We start from the raw sequence: 18,160 nt of genomic DNA, 5'->3' as shown, positions 1-18,160 counted from the left end.
TAGTAACGTATTAGGCTATATTTCATTTTCAAAAAATAAACAGACTAAAAGTATTTGGTAGACGGCGTTAAGAAGCATTACGTTACTGACAGTAACATTTTAAGCTTAAGACGTTACCATCAGTAACGTATCTTTGTAAATCTGCCACCTGCCACCTTAGAATCTCTGTACGAAATTTGACGTCGAAGACGTTACTGGAAGTCACGTTTTACATATAAAACGTTACTTGGAGTAACGATTATATCAAATCAAATCACAGGTCTGCCACCTGAGAATCTTTGTACAAAATGTGACGTTAAATCGTTACTGGGAGTCACGTTTTAAGACTAAAATGTTACCCTGAGTAACGATTCTATCATGTCACGGGTATGTGAAGATTTCTTGCTGATTTGATCGTCCAATAAAACGTTACTATATGTTACGTTTTAACTTTAAAATAAATTCTTAAAGTGTTGGCCACAGAACATTATAAGAAATGGTTGTGTAGAATGTTTAGCACATTCAAATAATGTTCTACAAAGCTTCTGCGTATATGCCCTATTGTTGAATCAATACTCACAAAATTTCAATAGGTATGGCTTGTCAATATATTGTAATGTACTTATAACATATTTTTAATAACTATAATGCATCTTATTTTTGTGTGTAGGATTTTTTGATGGCTAATTTTGAAGATAACGTGATGATTGCTTTGTATTGGGGCGGTGAAATAATCACTGAAATAAACGGATTTCGATATAACGAATGTGCCAGAATGATTGTTAGCATGTCTATTTCGACCAACTACGTTGAATTAATTAAATTGTTGCATGAGAAAATGGGGACTGATGGAGAAAATATTCAATTGGATATTTCTGGAAAATATCCATGCTCATTTCAAGGTAACGTTATAAGATTTATTGAGTTCAAAATTGAGAATGACCAATCTTTGGTACAATTTTTTGCCATTCCTCAGAAATTTTTGAACAAGATTGATATAAATCTTTTGGAGATGTATATAAAGATTAGACCAATAAATCAAGATAATCTGTTTCGAATGAATGATCAACATGGTTATCATATGAATTTATTGGCTCAAAATTATGGATTTGCCACATTCAGTCAGCCTCATTTTACATACACTGCAACACATGGTATTCATCAATCATTTGATGAAGGCTCGGGTAGTCAAAGACATATTGAGAGTATACACAATCAATATGAAATCAGGTAGAATAATCTTTTTAGCTAATTTTATTTAATAGCATGAATAATTAATTATTTTCATTTTTTTGTATTTCATGAATTTTTTTTTTTTACAGAGAAGATGAAGCTACCTTTGATTTGTGTAATGATGCACATGCTCAAAGAAGTGATGAAAATTCGGAGGAGGATGAACCTTCAGAAGATGATGGAGAGAGTAAAGTCATTGAAAGTGAATCCGATGAAGATATTGGAGATTTACCTCAAAATGAAAGTGCGGTGAATTTTCAAAATCAATTTGATGAAATGCAAAATAATGATATACCTTACTTTACAACATTGGAGACTGAGGAAGATATTTTTATCTCTACTCGTGAATCCGAAATGAAATGTTGTTCTGTTTGGGTCGAGGATGCAAAAAAAGATTTAGAAAAAAATATGTATTTTAGTAGTAAAACTAAGTTAAAACGGGCTGTGACAATTTGGAGTTTGCGCAAAAATAAAGAATTTAAGATTGTAATATCAACTAAGAGCGTATGGACTGTGAGATGCAGATTTTATGATTCTTTGGGTTGTCCATGGTTTCTTCGAGGTCGTAAGGTTGGAGGTAGCCTTTGGAAGATAGGAAAGTATTTTAATAATCATAGATGTGAGACTGAAGGACTTACAACAGGTCACACTAACTTAGATACCAATTTAATTGCATCTCTATTTTTAAATCAAATAAGTAAAAATCCAAAATTGTTGGTAGTGGATGTCATGTCTAAGGTTCATGAAAAATTTGGTCATCAAGTAACATATAGAAAAGCGTGGCTTGGGCGTCAACGCGCATTTACATTGGTATATGGTGATTTTCAGAAATCATTTAGTGAGCTTCCTAAGTTTTTTGCAGCTTTTCAATACTTTAATCCTGGAACAGTTGTGGAATGGAAACACGAAGAGTCAATGAGTTCACCAGAGGTAAAAACTTTTAAGTTTGTATTTTGGGCTTTCAAGCCATGCATTGATGGGTTCCAAACTTGTCGTCCTGTTATTTCAGTAGATGGAACTCATATGTATGGTAAATATGAGATAAAATTGTTAATTGCTGTTGGAGTTGACGGAAATGATAACATTCTTCCTCTTGCGTTTGGTATTGTTGACAAAGAGTCGAAAGAGGCATGGAAATGGTTTTTTAGGAAATTGAGTGCACATGTGATAAAAGATAGAGAAGATATTTGTATTATCTCTGATAGGGCAAAAGGAATCTTGACTAGTTTATCGGAGTTGTGGCGATTGCAGGAACCTCGGGCCTTTCATCGATTTTGTCTGAGACATCTTAAAAGTAATTTTCAATCTCAATTTCCAAATAGGGACCTCAGTAATCTTATGTGGAGGGCTGCTACAACTCATCAAGTAAGGAAGTTTGAAGCTTTGATGTGGGAAATTCAAGAAGAAAATAGAGAAGCATATGAATACCTCATGCGAATTCCATTGGACAAATGGACTGTTAGTCATGATAATGGAAAAAGATGGGGAGTACTGACAACAAATCTTTCAGAGTCTTTCAACGGACTTCTAAAGAAAGCTCGAGGCTTGCCCGTCACTGCTATGGTTAGACTTTCATTGGAGCAAACCGTTGAACGATATACTCGTAGATGTCAAAAAACTCACCAACTTGTTGAGCAAAAGGAATTATGGACAAGCAGTTTCAAAAAGAAGTGGGAGAAAAACTATGAAAATTCAAAAAGACACTTTGTTTATGATTGGAATATATCCACAGGGGTATATGAGGTTAGATCAATACAAATTGATGGTATTGGTGGTAATCCTCATTGTATTTCATTAAGTGAAAAAAATGTGATTGTGAAAAATGGGCTAATTTGCACTTCCCGTGTTCACATGTCATGAAGGTTACTGAAAGAATGGGAGCATTAGCTAGAAATTTTGTCAGCGAGCATTTCACAATAGAGAATTATGTTACAACATATTCTGGGTCATTCTCACCGATTGGACACGAGGCATATTGGCCATCGCCAAGCTTTATAATGAGAAGTAATGAATTCTATCGACGTCCCAATCGATCAAGGACCACTAGAATTCATAATGAGATGGATCGTGATCCTGCAACATATGGGCGGGCTTGTGGATTGTGTAAACAAACTGGGCATGACAGGCGTCGATGTCCAACTCGAAATCAAATTTAATTGGGTAGTCTAATTATGTATTTCTTTTACTTTCAAACAGCTCTAATTATGTATTTTTTTTAACTTTCAAACAGCTCTAATTGTACTATTTTTTACTAAACTGCTTTCATTCACTATCTTGAATATTTTTATAGCTTTAAGAAACTAACTTAAATAATATACTACCACTGTGAAAAGTTGAAAATAAGTGTAAACCCGCTTAAAATCACATATATCCGTAGCCGATAAGACGAGGGAAGGAGAAGGACATGATACCTTACCTACTTTATAAAAATATTATAATAATATACTACTTCAATTTCAAGACAATATTGATCCCTATTTTGTTCTTAATTTGTGCAAGACTGCGTCATTAGCAAATATATAAACTAATGTTACATACAAAGTTTTACTATGTTTTATACCTCTTTTAACCTCTCTTTTCCCCATATTCACTGTCCACCTTCCAAAGCAAAATAGAGCAAAAACAGCCTAATTAATCCTTCTATATATATATATCCATAAATATCATTCTTTTGTCTTCAGAGAAATAGACTTTGTTCTATTAAACCAAATTTACACAATGGATAAACTCTCCATTGCTATTTTCTTCCTTTTTTTCGCCTTTTCATTTGCTCGAACACCAGTAACGCAACAAGAAAACGATATCATTAACATCAAACTTCCAGAATTCGATGCCACCCCGACCACAAACCAGATTGACAAAGAAACTCAACATGTTCAAGACAATGAAGATCACATTCCTGAATCTAGGGACAAAAAGAATAAGGTATTACCTTTGACGCTTGTTCGGTTTCATTCAATCAACCGCCACTTTCATTCAAAATTTTTAGGCAACAACAAAAGGTTTCAGCATCACAAAAAAAAAACAACCGCACTAATTTCAGCAGTACTAGCTACAATTTTCAGCAGCAACAAAATGTTTCAGCAGCTCCAATTTTCAGCAGTACTGGCTGCAATTTTCAGCAGCCACAAAAGGTTTCAGCAGCTCCAATTTTCAGCAGTACTGGCTGCAATTTTCAGCAGCCACAAAAGGTTTCAGCAGCTCCAATTTTCAGCAGTACTGGCTGCAATTTTCAGCAGCCACAAAAGGTTTCAGCAGCTCCAATTTTCAGCAGTACTGGCTGCAATTTTCAGCAGCCACAAAAGGTTTCAGCAGCTCCAATTTTCAGCAGTACTGGCTGCAATTTTCAGCAGCCACAAAAGGTTTCAGCAGCTCCAATTTTCAGCAGTACTGGCTGCAATTTTCAGCAGCCACAAAAGGTTTCAGCAGCTCCAATTTTCAGCAGTACTGGCTGCAATTTTCAGCAGCCACAAAAGGTTTCAGCAGCTCCAATTTTCAGCAGTACTGGCTGCAATTTTCAGCAGCACCAAAAGGCTTCAGCAACACCAATTTTCAGCAGCACCAAAAGGTTTCAGCAACACCAAAAGATTTCAGCAACATCAATTTTCATTACTTATTCTTGGCTCTCTTTTTTTGGACATGTTGGATAGCATAGTGACCGCCTGTAAAGAAAATATAAATGTTCTATTATTCTAAAAGAGAGTAAAACTAAATAAAAAATGTCAGATGTTAAAGTACCAGTCCCACAAGGCTTAAGTTTAATTTTACGCTTCTCCCTCCTTGATGGTTCACTATTTTGAATAGTCGTATCACCGCCTTCATTTGCATCCTTTGGATCATTATCGTCCACATCATGATTCGGGTCCTCTAAACTATTAGTGGCATCAGGGGTTTCAATGATCAGAGGCACAGGCGATGAGTTAAAATTTGGGACATTCTCAAAATTACCAATGACATTCTCAAGTGATGAAAGACTTGGATGACTTGATATTTGTAGAGTCTGTGGCGTCACGTATGGCATGATATCTGTTTCTGACAGTTGATATGTCATATTTGATGCCTGAGTGAATTCATGAGTGCAACCTCCTGAAATAGAACCAATATTATAATTGGATGTTGCTTGATCATCTTCTAAGGCTTCTTGGACATTTTGTGTGGCCTGATCTATTTCAACATGTGTTTGTGCTCTTTCAACAACACGTTCTCTCCTACCTGCAACACCACCTTTTCCTCGCCTACGAACTGGGTGATGTAACTGGACAGGTTGTACCACATCTCTTCTATAATCGGCTGACACATGAACCCTGTCAGCCTCATGGACATATTTCAAACAATCAGAACCTTGATCTCGCACCATTTTTCTAAACATGTATAAGGCCTCATATGATGGATTATCACCAAGTGTTTTAGCTTCATCAACCATCGAATGAATATGACGCACCTAAATAAATTAAAGTGAAAGTTATTTAATGACGCACCATTAATCTGATGATTTAGATCGGACTATCACTTAAGCAATGAATTCACTGCCAACTAAAGAATGCAACTGGCTGAATTCCAATCATTCATAAAAATGAAAATAACATCTACATCTCCTCATCAGTATCCCCACTTCACTACTCTCACTCTTTTAATTTTCCTATATATATTATCTTTAGCATTTTTCTAAACACTTAGCAGTACCAAGAACAATGAAAAACTTGCCAGCAACTACATTAAACAAAATAAATGACACACTAAAATCAATAAAGACACATAAATCACTTGGCAGCAACAACACTAAACAACAGTAATCAATAAATGGCATACCATAGTTTCATATGCCGTCGAATTAGGCACATAACCTTGTTGATTTTGAGGACGTGAATTAGGATTACCAATAACAAGACGAGTAATGCGCCTGAACCAAATAAGATATGGATCATCATAGCGAAGTGGTTCATTATTAACCGGTGCATCACAACTATATTGGAGACGTTGGTTCCAAAATGATAACCAATGTGCATGTTCCAACTCCCAATTTGTATTTGGTCTTCCTCGACGATCATGGCGAAAGTGGTTGGAATCAAATGGAAACGGAGTTGGTATAGCTTGTTGTAGTCCAAATTGCCTCATAACACGATCTGGCAAATGAACCTCGACCACATCCCAACAAAATATTGGAACTCTAACTCGCCATATGTCTCGTCCAGCATGACAATAGAGAGGAAGACTCTCAATTAAGTCATCGGAATACGGTTCCCAAATAAACTACATGAAAAAAGAAAAGAGCAAAGTGAGTCTTTACATTTACAATATTTATAAATAAGTAAAAGCAATGTACCTGATCTTCTATCATAGAGTCAAGTGCATCCCTATAAACTTTCAACACATGCTTGGTAGTATTCGTCCAACTAAGATGTGCAAACCATCTAGTAGCATGCGGACCCCTAGGCAAACCAACATGACAAATAGTTCTCGCATCTCTGTGGGCTACTATTTGAGGACGGAGAACAGTGACTCTCTCCCACGCCCAAATCTGGGAGAAAGAGTTTTAGGATTACATCTCTAAAAAATTTCATCCTCCAATAACACTACAGAGACAAATTGAAAGAAATATAAATAAATTATATGTACAATCATTAGGTATACCTGAAGTAGTGGCAAAAATCCGGCTATCTCATTTTGGGTACTCTGTGAAGCTTTACAAAGAAAATGATACAAGTATGCCAAGGTCGCACTCCCCCAACTATAAGATCCAATTTTATCGACGTCTTCGAGCATAGGCAGGTACATAAGCTTCAAATAACCACCAGATGTATCCGCCATCATCATACCTGCAATCATCCAGAACATGAAACATCTTGCCTTCTGATTAACCATATCTTGTGTTGCCATGTTCGACAAATGTGGCTGGCTTAACATGTGTGAATTAAATGCAGCGACCTTGATGGAATTTGTTTTGAAGTCTTCACGAGAAGGAACAAAACCTAATAATCTTTGACAAATGTTTTGCCAATCCTCTATGGTCCTTATCATTTCATTACCAAGTACTGGATCACCATTCACAGGTAATCCATACAACACCTCTACGTCCTGCAAGGTAATTGTTGCTTCGCCTGTTCTAAAGTGAAAAGTGTGAGTTTCGGGACGCCAACGCTCAACTAGTGCAGTGATCAAACTACGGTCAATAGCAGGCCGATTAGATTTGTAAACACCATATAATCCAGATAACCTAATTACTTCAAGAACTCGTGGATGGATGGGATATTTCTCTATGAGCTTCCAAAAATTTCCATCTTCTCTCCTCGTATTAAGAATCATATTAACATTTCCTTCCCATATATCTTGTGATCTATGAGTAAGTTGTCCCGTTAATACATTCGATTCCAATGGACCGGGATCCAACTTGTATTCACTATCATTAGCCATAAAAAATACCTATGAAATACACATGAAAGTAAACTTAAATGTTAGCCCGAACTATTATGTAGTTTTTTCTTGGCGACATACTTCAAAAGTGATGTAAAGTTATGAAATCACATTTAAAAATTTTAAGGTCATTCTCTTTAATTTGGAAGTGTGTTGTATAAGACAAACCATCTTAGACTACACTAAGCAACAATAGAACTTGAGTATAATCTTTTTGTTGATATATGTTAAGAATCAAAATTTACAGAGAATTGTTTGAATAGATGAGACAAATTTAAGGAATCACAGAGAAGAATATAGATTATCATTATTAGATAGTTTCATTGTATGTTTACATCTGTACAGTAGGCTATTTATATAAATGACTAAAGTGCTAATTACAATAATCAAAGTTAACCAACTAATGAGTTAAGCAATTTAGGCTAACAAATTAATTATGTTATGTAACTAACTAACAAACATATACTAATCTAAAAGACAATGTAACAATGACTATAGCTATTCTCTCAATGCACTGCTACGCAATCTTCTTCAACAATATACAATTGTTACAACTTTAAATAACAATTCTGAGTTCAGTGACCATGAAACAATCCTTAAATCGAACTAAACAAAACAAGTTACCAGATAACAACTTATTTTGGAATCCAATTTCATGAGTTGGTTGGCACGTTCTTCAATTTATACAAGATAGAATCCTACTTACGATTCAATTCAATTCCTTCGTAAAGAAAAACATACCTTAAGCAAAGAAACTACCTCTCGAAATACTTATGGCGCTGAAATATTGTGAATCTCCTTTTCCGGCAACATTAACGACAAGAATCGAACCAGCTCTCTTAGCGAGGGAATGAAAGGGGAAAAAATATGAAATAGGGTTTAGGTTAGAAGGTGAGGGAAGTGCGGCTAATGGGTTAATTGGATTAAGATAATAATTCTAAAACGTTACCCTCTGTAACGTATTTCGACTTAAACTCTAAAACGTTACTTTCAGTAACGTATTCCAACTTAAACTCTAAAACGTTACTTTCAGTAACGTATTCCAACTTAAACTCTAAAACGTTACTTTCAGTAACGTATTCCAACTTAAACTCTAAAACGTTATTTGTAGTAACGTATTATAACTTTAACGCCGTCCCCCGTTAGTTTTGGTCTGTTTCTTGGCAGAATTAATAGATGGCCTAATACGTTACTATCAACAACGTTTATACTAGTTTTGTAAAATTTTGAAAAAATATATTACTGTTGTAAATTGATTTAAATAATAAATTATTTTGGTAAAAACCTCACTAAAATCTACTGAGATTTTCAACTCACTCTATTTATACCTTCTTCTCAAATTAATAATTTAAGTGTTGTAACGAGAAATTGGCGTGCTAATGGTCGGATTAATGTCTTGTCGATAGGTGAATAGAGAGTTTTGGTACGTCACTGATTATATTCCTCATTAATTAGCTAGGTATTTGGACGATTCAAAACTGGATTAACAAACTTGTAGCTCTAAAAATCTATGAATTAGTCTCTAGTTTGGGTAGTTACATAGACTTGGTCTCTTGAGCTTTTCAATATAATTGTTTCTAGATTTGTCTGCACGATCAAATTGAGGGTTGAAGAACTTGGCGTTTCTATAATGGAAAATTTTACTTTCCTATGTTCACGATATTTATTCGATCGGTCAAGTCATCTTTATGAAGTTGTTGCATGTAAACTTTATTAGCATTAATTGCTGACCTAATACAAATATTAAGCAGTTTTAATCGGTGAAAACTTTTACTGTATTACTCCCTCCGTCTCATTTTATATGTCATTACCTTTTCTAAAGATCTTGTCATTTTATAAAATTCACACATAAATTATTATGTTTTGTCAATTATATTCTTGATAAAGTAATTAATTAATCTTGAAAATGTATTATTTCTTATTTATTAAATTGATTTGATAAAACAACAAATAAGGATAAAACGATAAAATTACATAATTTCTTAATGTAACTGTAAAGTAAAAAGATGACATATAAAATGAAACAGAAAAAGTGGTATGTATAAAAAATTTAAATCCTTTGAAAATTGGTTGCAACTTGTCCCGAACACCAGCTTCCGATGGTGAGATATTTAGAATTAGCTATTTAATCTTTATATATATAAAATATTATTTCGAAATTAGCGAATATCAGCCAATATGAAATAAGATTAATTTGTATCTTTCCGATTTTTATAATTGTAACTCACGATTTTATGGTTTGATGAGTTTGGGCGGTGAACTAATTATCGTCAAGCGTCGGCAGAGACAAGTCATTAATGTGTTTTCATATTAACACACAACGTTTATCATCTATCGAAATTTTGTGTTTTACGTCCCACAAGAAAACAAATGGTCCAAAAATTTATTCGATTTTATCCCAAGAATTTTGCTGTTAATCCATTATATTTTTTCGGTCTCTAATTACTTATTTACTTTTTTATTTTTATATCTATAAAAAATAATTATATATTGATATAGTAATTTTATCATTATACCCCTATTAATTATGAGAATAGTGAATACGTCAGGGGAAGATCTTGTAGAGGAAAGCTCAGGAACATTTGGTCATTCAAGTCTCGTGTTCCATGTGATACTCTTACACTTTCTATTTTTATAAATTATTGCAAAACCTCATTAGAATAAGGAAAAATTATTGTGTATGATCAAATATTTATTATTTAATTAGTTAATATAGTTATATTGTACCTTAATTATAATTTGCGATTTACTTTTATCTATAATAACGTTGCTCAGCCTTTTAATTATACATTTGGAATTTGTATAACTTTTATATCATTTGGAATTTGTATAATTATGTCTGACTGTTTACACTTCTGATGTTTGTAATTGTATAAATTCATTATTTCGAGTTTATACAAAACTAAATGAATACAAATGTATCCGCAAATTATACAAACAAGACAATTTAAACTATAGCTACAGCCCGTAAATGTGCAAACTATAGCTATGAAGTATAATTAAGTTTATTATAATAATTATTTGCAAAAATTTCCCACAATAATCATGCTTATTGGATTATGATCATTATTTGTCGTAGGTCATCTTTTAACATTATTGAAATTTTGAATTTTCAAAAAATTCTTATAAGATAAAAGCTTCTTTCTTACTCATATAGTAAAAACAACTTGATTTTCGACCTATTACTTTGCATTACCCTAACGATAACCTCTAAATGGACCCTTTTTGTAAAGTCATTCATTAATGAAGGCCTTTCTATAGTTATTACTTTGTCCTAAATCTAAAGGCAAAAGATTCAGAGAACCCCAGCACTCTGTCTTCTATTTTGGAGTTCATATATAGATTCACCATGACACCTCACCTTGCAAGGCAATTTATATTTGACAACCCTTATAAAGCAGAGGCGGAGTTAGGTGGGGTTCATAAGTCCGGACGAACTCAATAATTTTTCGTAGATCCTGTACTTTTACTAGAAAATTAATTAAATGTATATGTATATTAATTTGTGAACTCCTCACAAAATTAATTGACGGCCTCAAACTCTTTATCCTGGCTTCACCATTATAGTATAGCACCTAAAAGAATGAGTACCAAATTTGTTGGCCCCATAATTTTTTTCTGGTTTACTGAATTGAATTTATTGGTCCCCTCAAAATCCCATGTTCTAAAGGAAGTAAACAGTTACACTTGTGGTGTGTGGACATTTCAGAACAAGAATTATTCATACAGGACATAGTGATGGAAAATGACTATATTTGTAGCCTCTTGATTTGAATATTTTTACGAATTGTTTATATCATATAGTACCACGTCGTTCATCTCTTAGTCATTATGGGCTCATGGAACCTTAAATTAAAAAGATGAATGTGACCTAATTAATTAATAGTGTAAGCCTATAAGGATGGTTATTCAAGTCATTAAAACTGTGAGTAAAATTACTTTTGTTTTTCTTTTTTTTTGTAACAATAAAATGATCATTTAATAGACATTCAATTTAAATCTTCTCTAAACTGTCTTAAAATTTAGATATAAGTTCTTCTCGATATTTTGATGTACTATTTACTCTAAATGATTCATATATGTAGCAAATCTAACTTGCTATAACTCAATTTGCCGCTAAATATGCATTTTTAACAGCAATTATCACTCTTTATATATGTCTCTAAAACCTTTAGCAACAATTTATCTACTGTCACTTAACTATTGTCGGCAAAAAAAATTTTTAACACTCATAATTGATGTATCTATTTATCGCCGCTAAAAATTACTTTTGTTGTAGTGCTAAGACATTATTACAAGCACAATTTTTTGTTGAAGGACTTTTAATGATCAACTGGATATACAGGGTAATTAACTGATAATTAAACTATTTTAAGTTTAGACAGTCAACCAACTAATAAATTGTACTATGAAGGTTTTCCCCTTGACAAACGTTTTACTAGTTATTAAGATTTCATTTTTTTCTTTTTGGAAATACGAAAACAAGAATCATATAAATCGCAAACCCTTCATTCCCGCTGTCTAGCTCTCTCGGGATAGTGATGGAAAGTGACCATTTTTTTAGAGAAATAATGTGGAGTGTGTACATGCTTATGTATATTGTGGTCTTGAGGAGAGGGGGGTCTCTTAGCTCATCTCTTAATCATGGGCTCATCGATGTGTCTAAACTAACAAGTTCAAAATCTAAGGATATTTTGAAGTTAGCTGAATGCACTCACATCTTATCGCACGGAAAAATCTTAGGTAGGGAGTGCTTTCCTTCGAATAGCATATATTTACTAAAAACTACTTTAATTTCAAGTGGTAAGTCATTGCGTAAAACATTTAATTACATAAAACATGTCTCCTAATTTAATCATACATATCAACATCAATTAGAACATGCATGTAGTTTTTACAGTCTATAAAGGCTAATGCATGTAATTAAAGAAGATGACATATTTTAAGTGGTTGATCGTTGAGGTATTACATAATGAACGCTTGTAACACTCAAAAGTGAAAACCTTTTTACAAAAATTATGAATCAAAAGTCATGTCTAATAGAAACATTTTATCATATGTTCAGATACTTAATCAGAATATATTGTAATTTAATTTAACTATTTATTAGTGAAGTAATTTAAATATCGTGAATCCCAACTAGTCAGGTTCATAAATTAGATACCTAAGTGTTAAACTAAAAAACAAGCAAGAGTATTGAGGATAGGCTTTCTTTATCTTTAGTAATAATTGAGATGTCGGGGTGATTTATCTCTTGCTCCATAATTAACGTAAAATTTTATCCTAAAAGCACGGCAAAATCTCAATAGATTGATTTAGGTACTTTTTATAAACTTTCATTTAAGCAACCAAACGAAAAGTTTTCTTGTTACCCATCTCGTTATGTCAAAGGGAATGCACCATTTTCTCAAAATATTTAAGATACTTATACATACATCAATAATATTCAAAAAAAATATATTATATTATCAATGCAATTTAACTGATTATATATAATAAAAAAAATTATTTAGATTGATATCTTTTAATAAATAATTATTGATTTTAGTGATATTTTTTATTCATTATCATTTATAACAATACTATGTTAAACCTGCAATATGTATTTAAAGTGAATTGTGTATGTAATATATATGTATTATAATTGTTTTAAAAAATATATTATACTTGTTTGGTAAGAAATCGACACATTGTATTATAAGTGTATTAAAATGTGTAATAAATGTATTATTCATCAATAAAACTTGTATTATATATATGTGAATAACAAATTATTTCTTGTAATATGTATTGAAATAGTATTTTAATGTATTAAAAGTGAACAAGTGCAAAAAAAATATGTTTTTGGTATAAATGATAAATATTTTTTTTATTATAGTATATTTATGTACATTCTCCTAGATTATTATTATCTATGATTCAAGTTAACGTAGCTAGAATATATACACTGTCTATTTAAAGAATTAAATTATTCTTTGGAAACTTTCATATGTAGCCATTTAAAAATAGTCCAATTACTATTTATAGCTATAGTTTGATAATTACAATCCGTAACTACGTGTTATATAAAGAGAGACGAGCGAGATTGGGAGAGAGAGAGAGGAGAGAGGCAAGAGTGAGGGAAAAAAGTAGGAGACAGGTGAATCGTATATGTGTAGAGAGTGGGAGAGAGGTAAATTATATATATATCAGTTAGATATTGTATATTATACATATGTATTCGTATATTCTGGCCAATTATACATATAGAAACTCGAAGTCAACCCACGTAATTAATGTTTAATGTTAGTCACGAGTGATAATTATAGTAAACTATACCTATAATGAGTAGTTAAATTGTATAAATTTACTTAACCACATAATTTTGCTTTCTTTTTATGCATGATTCTCCCTTCCTTTACTTTCTCAACATACTTTTCTGATTTTCAAGCAAAGTGGGCCATCGCTCTCAAGACAAAAAGGTCCAAAGCCAAATCTGGCACCAGATTGGGGCCTGGCCCATTTATGCTGTAAGTTGCGGTCCCACACCAAAAATTATGTCCGACTTATTTAACAAAGGGAAAAATTACGTTGTTAAGCAAAGTTATAGTATTTAATTAATTAATTATAGTTGTAATTTATTATAATTATCATTTGTGACTAAAATTATATATTAATTATGTGGTTTGATTTCAAATTTGTACAATTAGTCAGTTTGTATATGTAGTCAGAATATACAAATACATATGTATAATATACAAGTATTTAACCTATATACACATACAATTCACCTCTCTCCCATTCTCTGCCTTCTCTTGATCACTCTCCTCCCTCTCCAAATCCGGCTCGCCTCTCTCATCCTTTCTTAATCTCGCTTGCCATTATACAATATACATATGTATAATCTACAATTATATACATATGCAATTCACTTCTCTCCTCTCTTCTAATTTCGCGCACCTCTCTCCTCCCTCTCTCTTCCCATATAACAAATACATATGTGTAATATACATTATCTAATCAATATACATAAACAATTCACCTTTCTCCCACTCTTTTCCCCCTCTCTCTCGCCTCTCTCATCTCTCTCCTAGTCTCGCTCACCTCTCTTCTCGATATAACATGTAGTTAGGAATTGTAATTATTAAACTATAGCTATAGAGAGTAATTAAGCAACTTTAAGTGGCTTGAAAGTTCTCCAATACTTATTTTCTATTAAAAAGTCATCTAAAGTATTTAACTTCCGCTAGTTTCAAGGATCAAACACGCATATTGTACTTAAAAGTTAAATATTAAAATTATTATTTTTTAAAAAATTAACTTATAGAATAATGTAATCTAAATTAAACTATTAACTATTCTATCTCAATCTAATTATATTTTCTTTGTTTTACTACATAAATCGCTCTCATATGTAATTAAGTAAGGCTGAAAAATGAAAATCGATACTTATTTATGTATAGATTTTCTCTAAAATAAACAATTTGTAATCATCTATTTTTTATGAAGACACGTATAAAATAGACGGAAAGAAGAAAATTTTTATTTTAAATTATTGCAAAACCTATAATGATTATAAGAATTATAGTTGTCTGCCACGCACTTTTCTCCTAGCAAATTTGACTATATTCACCTTCAATTAAATCAAGGGAATCAAAATTATGTCAATTTTAAAAGGGTAGTTTCGGTAATTTGACAAATATATTTCCACTCATTATTGATACTTTACTTAAAAGAAGTTTAAAACGTAAACAAAAAGGGTTAACCGTCGATATTATGATGCCTACGTGGACCCTCATTGATGACCTGGCATTTCCTTCTTCACAATTTTATTAAACTTGACCCCACTTATCGCCGTTCACTGGGGCCCATCCCATTAAACAATTTTTCAAAAAAATTTCCTATTACTAGCTCGAATTATTTTTTAAAAATTGCTCAAATTATTCTACCCTTTGCTTTTGTTAAAGCATAAATAGTGATAATATCTAAAATAAAATCTAATCAATAATAATTATGTCACCACTTTATCTTTTATTAAAGAAGCATATGCTGCGGATGTACTTTCCGTCCTTGATATAAATAAATAATTTAAATGTGCAAAAAAAAAAAAGTTACGCATCTTACCAAAATTCTCCTACAATATATGCTTTTTATATGGAAAAAGAAATCAATTTTGATTTATCTATATATTGAAATGAATAATTATTTGTAAAAGTGATAATATGGACTTATATGTAAGTGATAAGTTACAATCACTTGCTTCTCTCCACTGTTTATTAATATTTTCAAAGTATTCACTTATATTTTAGTAATTCAAACTTTCAATCTATCGATCAATATTATAAATATTTAACTATTTGAATCAGACTCATTTTTCTATTACCAATTATATGTAAGGGGGTAGTGAGTCCACTATGGATGTTACAGTTTATCTAATTCCAATTAGATTTCATTATGACCTTTGTTAATATTTTATTTATTTATATTTCTTATATATACCGTTCCAAAGATAAATTAAATGACAAATATCTTTAGAATAGTGTGATTAATTCAAGCATGCTAAATGCAAAGTGAAAAGGATACTTTATTGTTGTGACTACAAAATGAATTAATTAATAATAATCAAATTTTAAATAGATAACAACTATATTTTTAAATTTAATGTGGAATTCATTGTGCACCCCAACGTCACAAATCTGCTCTTACTTATTTTTTTGTATTACTTTTTTCCATTTTAAAACAAAAATGTATCATCACAAGTGAGATGTTTCTCTCTAATTGCTAATCCTTATCCTAATATTTTTGTATTAACTAAAACCAAAAAACGCATTAAAAATGTATTTTATAAACCTTTAATAGTAAGGAATAATGCTTTTAATGTCTGCAGTGTTTCCTTTTTTATAAGCAACTAACTTGTTGATATTTAATTTAGGATCTTAAATTAGTAATTATCAAAAACTTTAGGCAAACCAATCCAGTTTAAGACTGGCCCGCTACCAACTACGAATTTGACCTTTAATTATGCTTTACATTTACCTATATTATTAGGGATAATTAACTTGCACTTTTGATTCCACATCTATTAATAAAAAAATTAAATTTTGATCCTTGTGATATTTTACTCAGTTTTTAATTGATGAAAATGTGTTTATTTGGTTATTTTTTTCGGGTTTAATTTTTTATATTCATAAGTATAGTATCTTTACATATGGAGAATATTATTAGCTTAGTTAGTTAACTATCTGAATTCTCACCTTGTTAATAAAGTTTTGATTTCCTCACAGTAATCCCCTTCCCCATTTCTCCCATCCAACCCCCAATTTAAAAAGAAAATCCTTAAATATGTTAAATTATTACTCCATTCGTTTGAAATTGTTTGTCATGTTGCAATTATCGAAAATTAATTTAACTAATTTTCAAAGGTGAATTAGATCACATTAATTCGATATTTTAAACAAAAAAAATTAGATATTCTAAAACTATATGAAAAGTACTATAAATTACAATTTTTTGCATAATAATATGCTGAAAAAATACATCTTAAAATGTTAGTCAAAGTTTTTATAGTTTGACTATAAAAATAAAAACCATGACAAACAATACTAAAAAGAGGAAGTAGTTAATTAAACATAAATTTAACACACTTATTATTTTTTCACGTCTTTTTCTCCTCCTATGAATAGTATTCTTTTAAACGATGATGGAAAGATAATGGCATTATATATAAAAATATAATCTTTAACTTGACCTCATTTTATGTTTATGTCCTCCATCTTTGATATTCACATATAGACATTTAGACTTTGGACCTGTTTGACCATAGATTTTCCAAATAATATTTGATAAAAATTTGATAAATAATGTTTGTTCATACATTTTGCCATTATTTGGCCAATATTTTTGGTAAATACACCATATTCTCAAATACTAGTTTTTTCTAGTATTTGGGCCAAATCTCATTATTTGAGAATTTTTAAAATTGAAATTTTACCCCAAACTTTTATCTTTTACAAAACAACCTCTATAGTTGTTGCTTACGTTATATTACATAATTTTTTACGTTAATTCCAAAATAGTGATGAAATATTTAGTGAATGTTAAATGATGATATGGTTATTGTGAACAAGTTGAACAACCGGCTCAAAATAACAAAGTAATGTGTTTTGTCTACTTTACATGTATGAAATGATGCTTATTGCATTCACTCCAAATTACCACATTGCTCTAGTCTCAAATACATGGCCAAACACATGTGAAATATTCACCCAAATAATATTTGTCAAGAATATTTAGAAATTATGGCCAAACGCTAACTTTATATAGTAGAACAAGTAAACACATCGGTCCTACATGCTACAATATACGTAGGACAAAAAATAACATGTAAAATATCATATAGGCCATGTGTATTGATTTATTTAACTTTATATAAATTTAAATATCTATTTATACACTTTCAAAATTAAAAAAAATATAAATATAATTTAAAATTAAATTAAAAGACATATCTTGCGTATGTAGTCAAAGATAAGTGTGCAGTAGTGGTGACAACAATTTT

The 18,160-nt window shown here is 31.3% G+C and overlaps 2 protein-coding genes across 4 annotated transcripts; one reads left to right on the top strand and one right to left on the bottom strand.

The window, feature by feature from the left end:
- Nucleotides 1-441: 441 nt before the first annotated feature.
- LOC114076570 lies at nucleotides 442-3,176 on the top strand. 3 transcript variants are annotated; one of them, XM_027915949.1, is made up of 3 exons: nucleotides 450-881; nucleotides 1,102-1,209; nucleotides 1,302-3,176. In XM_027915949.1, the coding sequence occupies exons 1-3, from the start codon at nucleotides 868-870 to the stop codon at nucleotides 3,070-3,072; spliced, it is 1,893 nt and encodes a 630-aa protein (XP_027771750.1). In that variant the 5' UTR covers nucleotides 450-867; the 3' UTR covers nucleotides 3,073-3,176. The 3 variants fall into 3 exon arrangements, with proteins under 3 accessions (XP_027771751.1, XP_027771750.1, XP_027771749.1); XM_027915950.1 differs by lacking the exon at nucleotides 1,102-1,209 and having other exon boundaries at nucleotides 442-881; XM_027915948.1 differs by having other exon boundaries at nucleotides 453-1,209.
- An 823-nt stretch (nucleotides 3,177-3,999) lies between these two features.
- Nucleotides 4,000-8,441, bottom strand: LOC114076403 (serine/threonine-protein phosphatase 7 long form homolog). The gene is made up of 6 exons (XM_027915382.1): nucleotides 8,365-8,441; nucleotides 6,844-7,632; nucleotides 6,536-6,730; nucleotides 6,022-6,462; nucleotides 4,951-5,653; nucleotides 4,000-4,874 (listed from the first exon to the last, which is right to left on the bottom strand). Exons 2-6 carry the CDS (start codon nucleotides 7,621-7,623, stop codon nucleotides 4,822-4,824), a joined length of 2,172 nt encoding a protein of 723 aa, XP_027771183.1. The 5' UTR covers nucleotides 7,624-7,632; nucleotides 8,365-8,441; the 3' UTR covers nucleotides 4,000-4,821.
- Between the last annotated feature and the right edge of the window lie 9,719 nt (nucleotides 8,442-18,160).

This window comes from Solanum pennellii, chromosome 3 (genome assembly GCF_001406875.1).
Source record: "Solanum pennellii chromosome 3, SPENNV200".
Taxonomy (NCBI): Eukaryota; Viridiplantae; Streptophyta; class Magnoliopsida; order Solanales; family Solanaceae; genus Solanum; species Solanum pennellii.
Note: the sequence above shows the minus strand (reverse complement) of the source record. Positions and strands in the feature narration are given on the sequence as shown.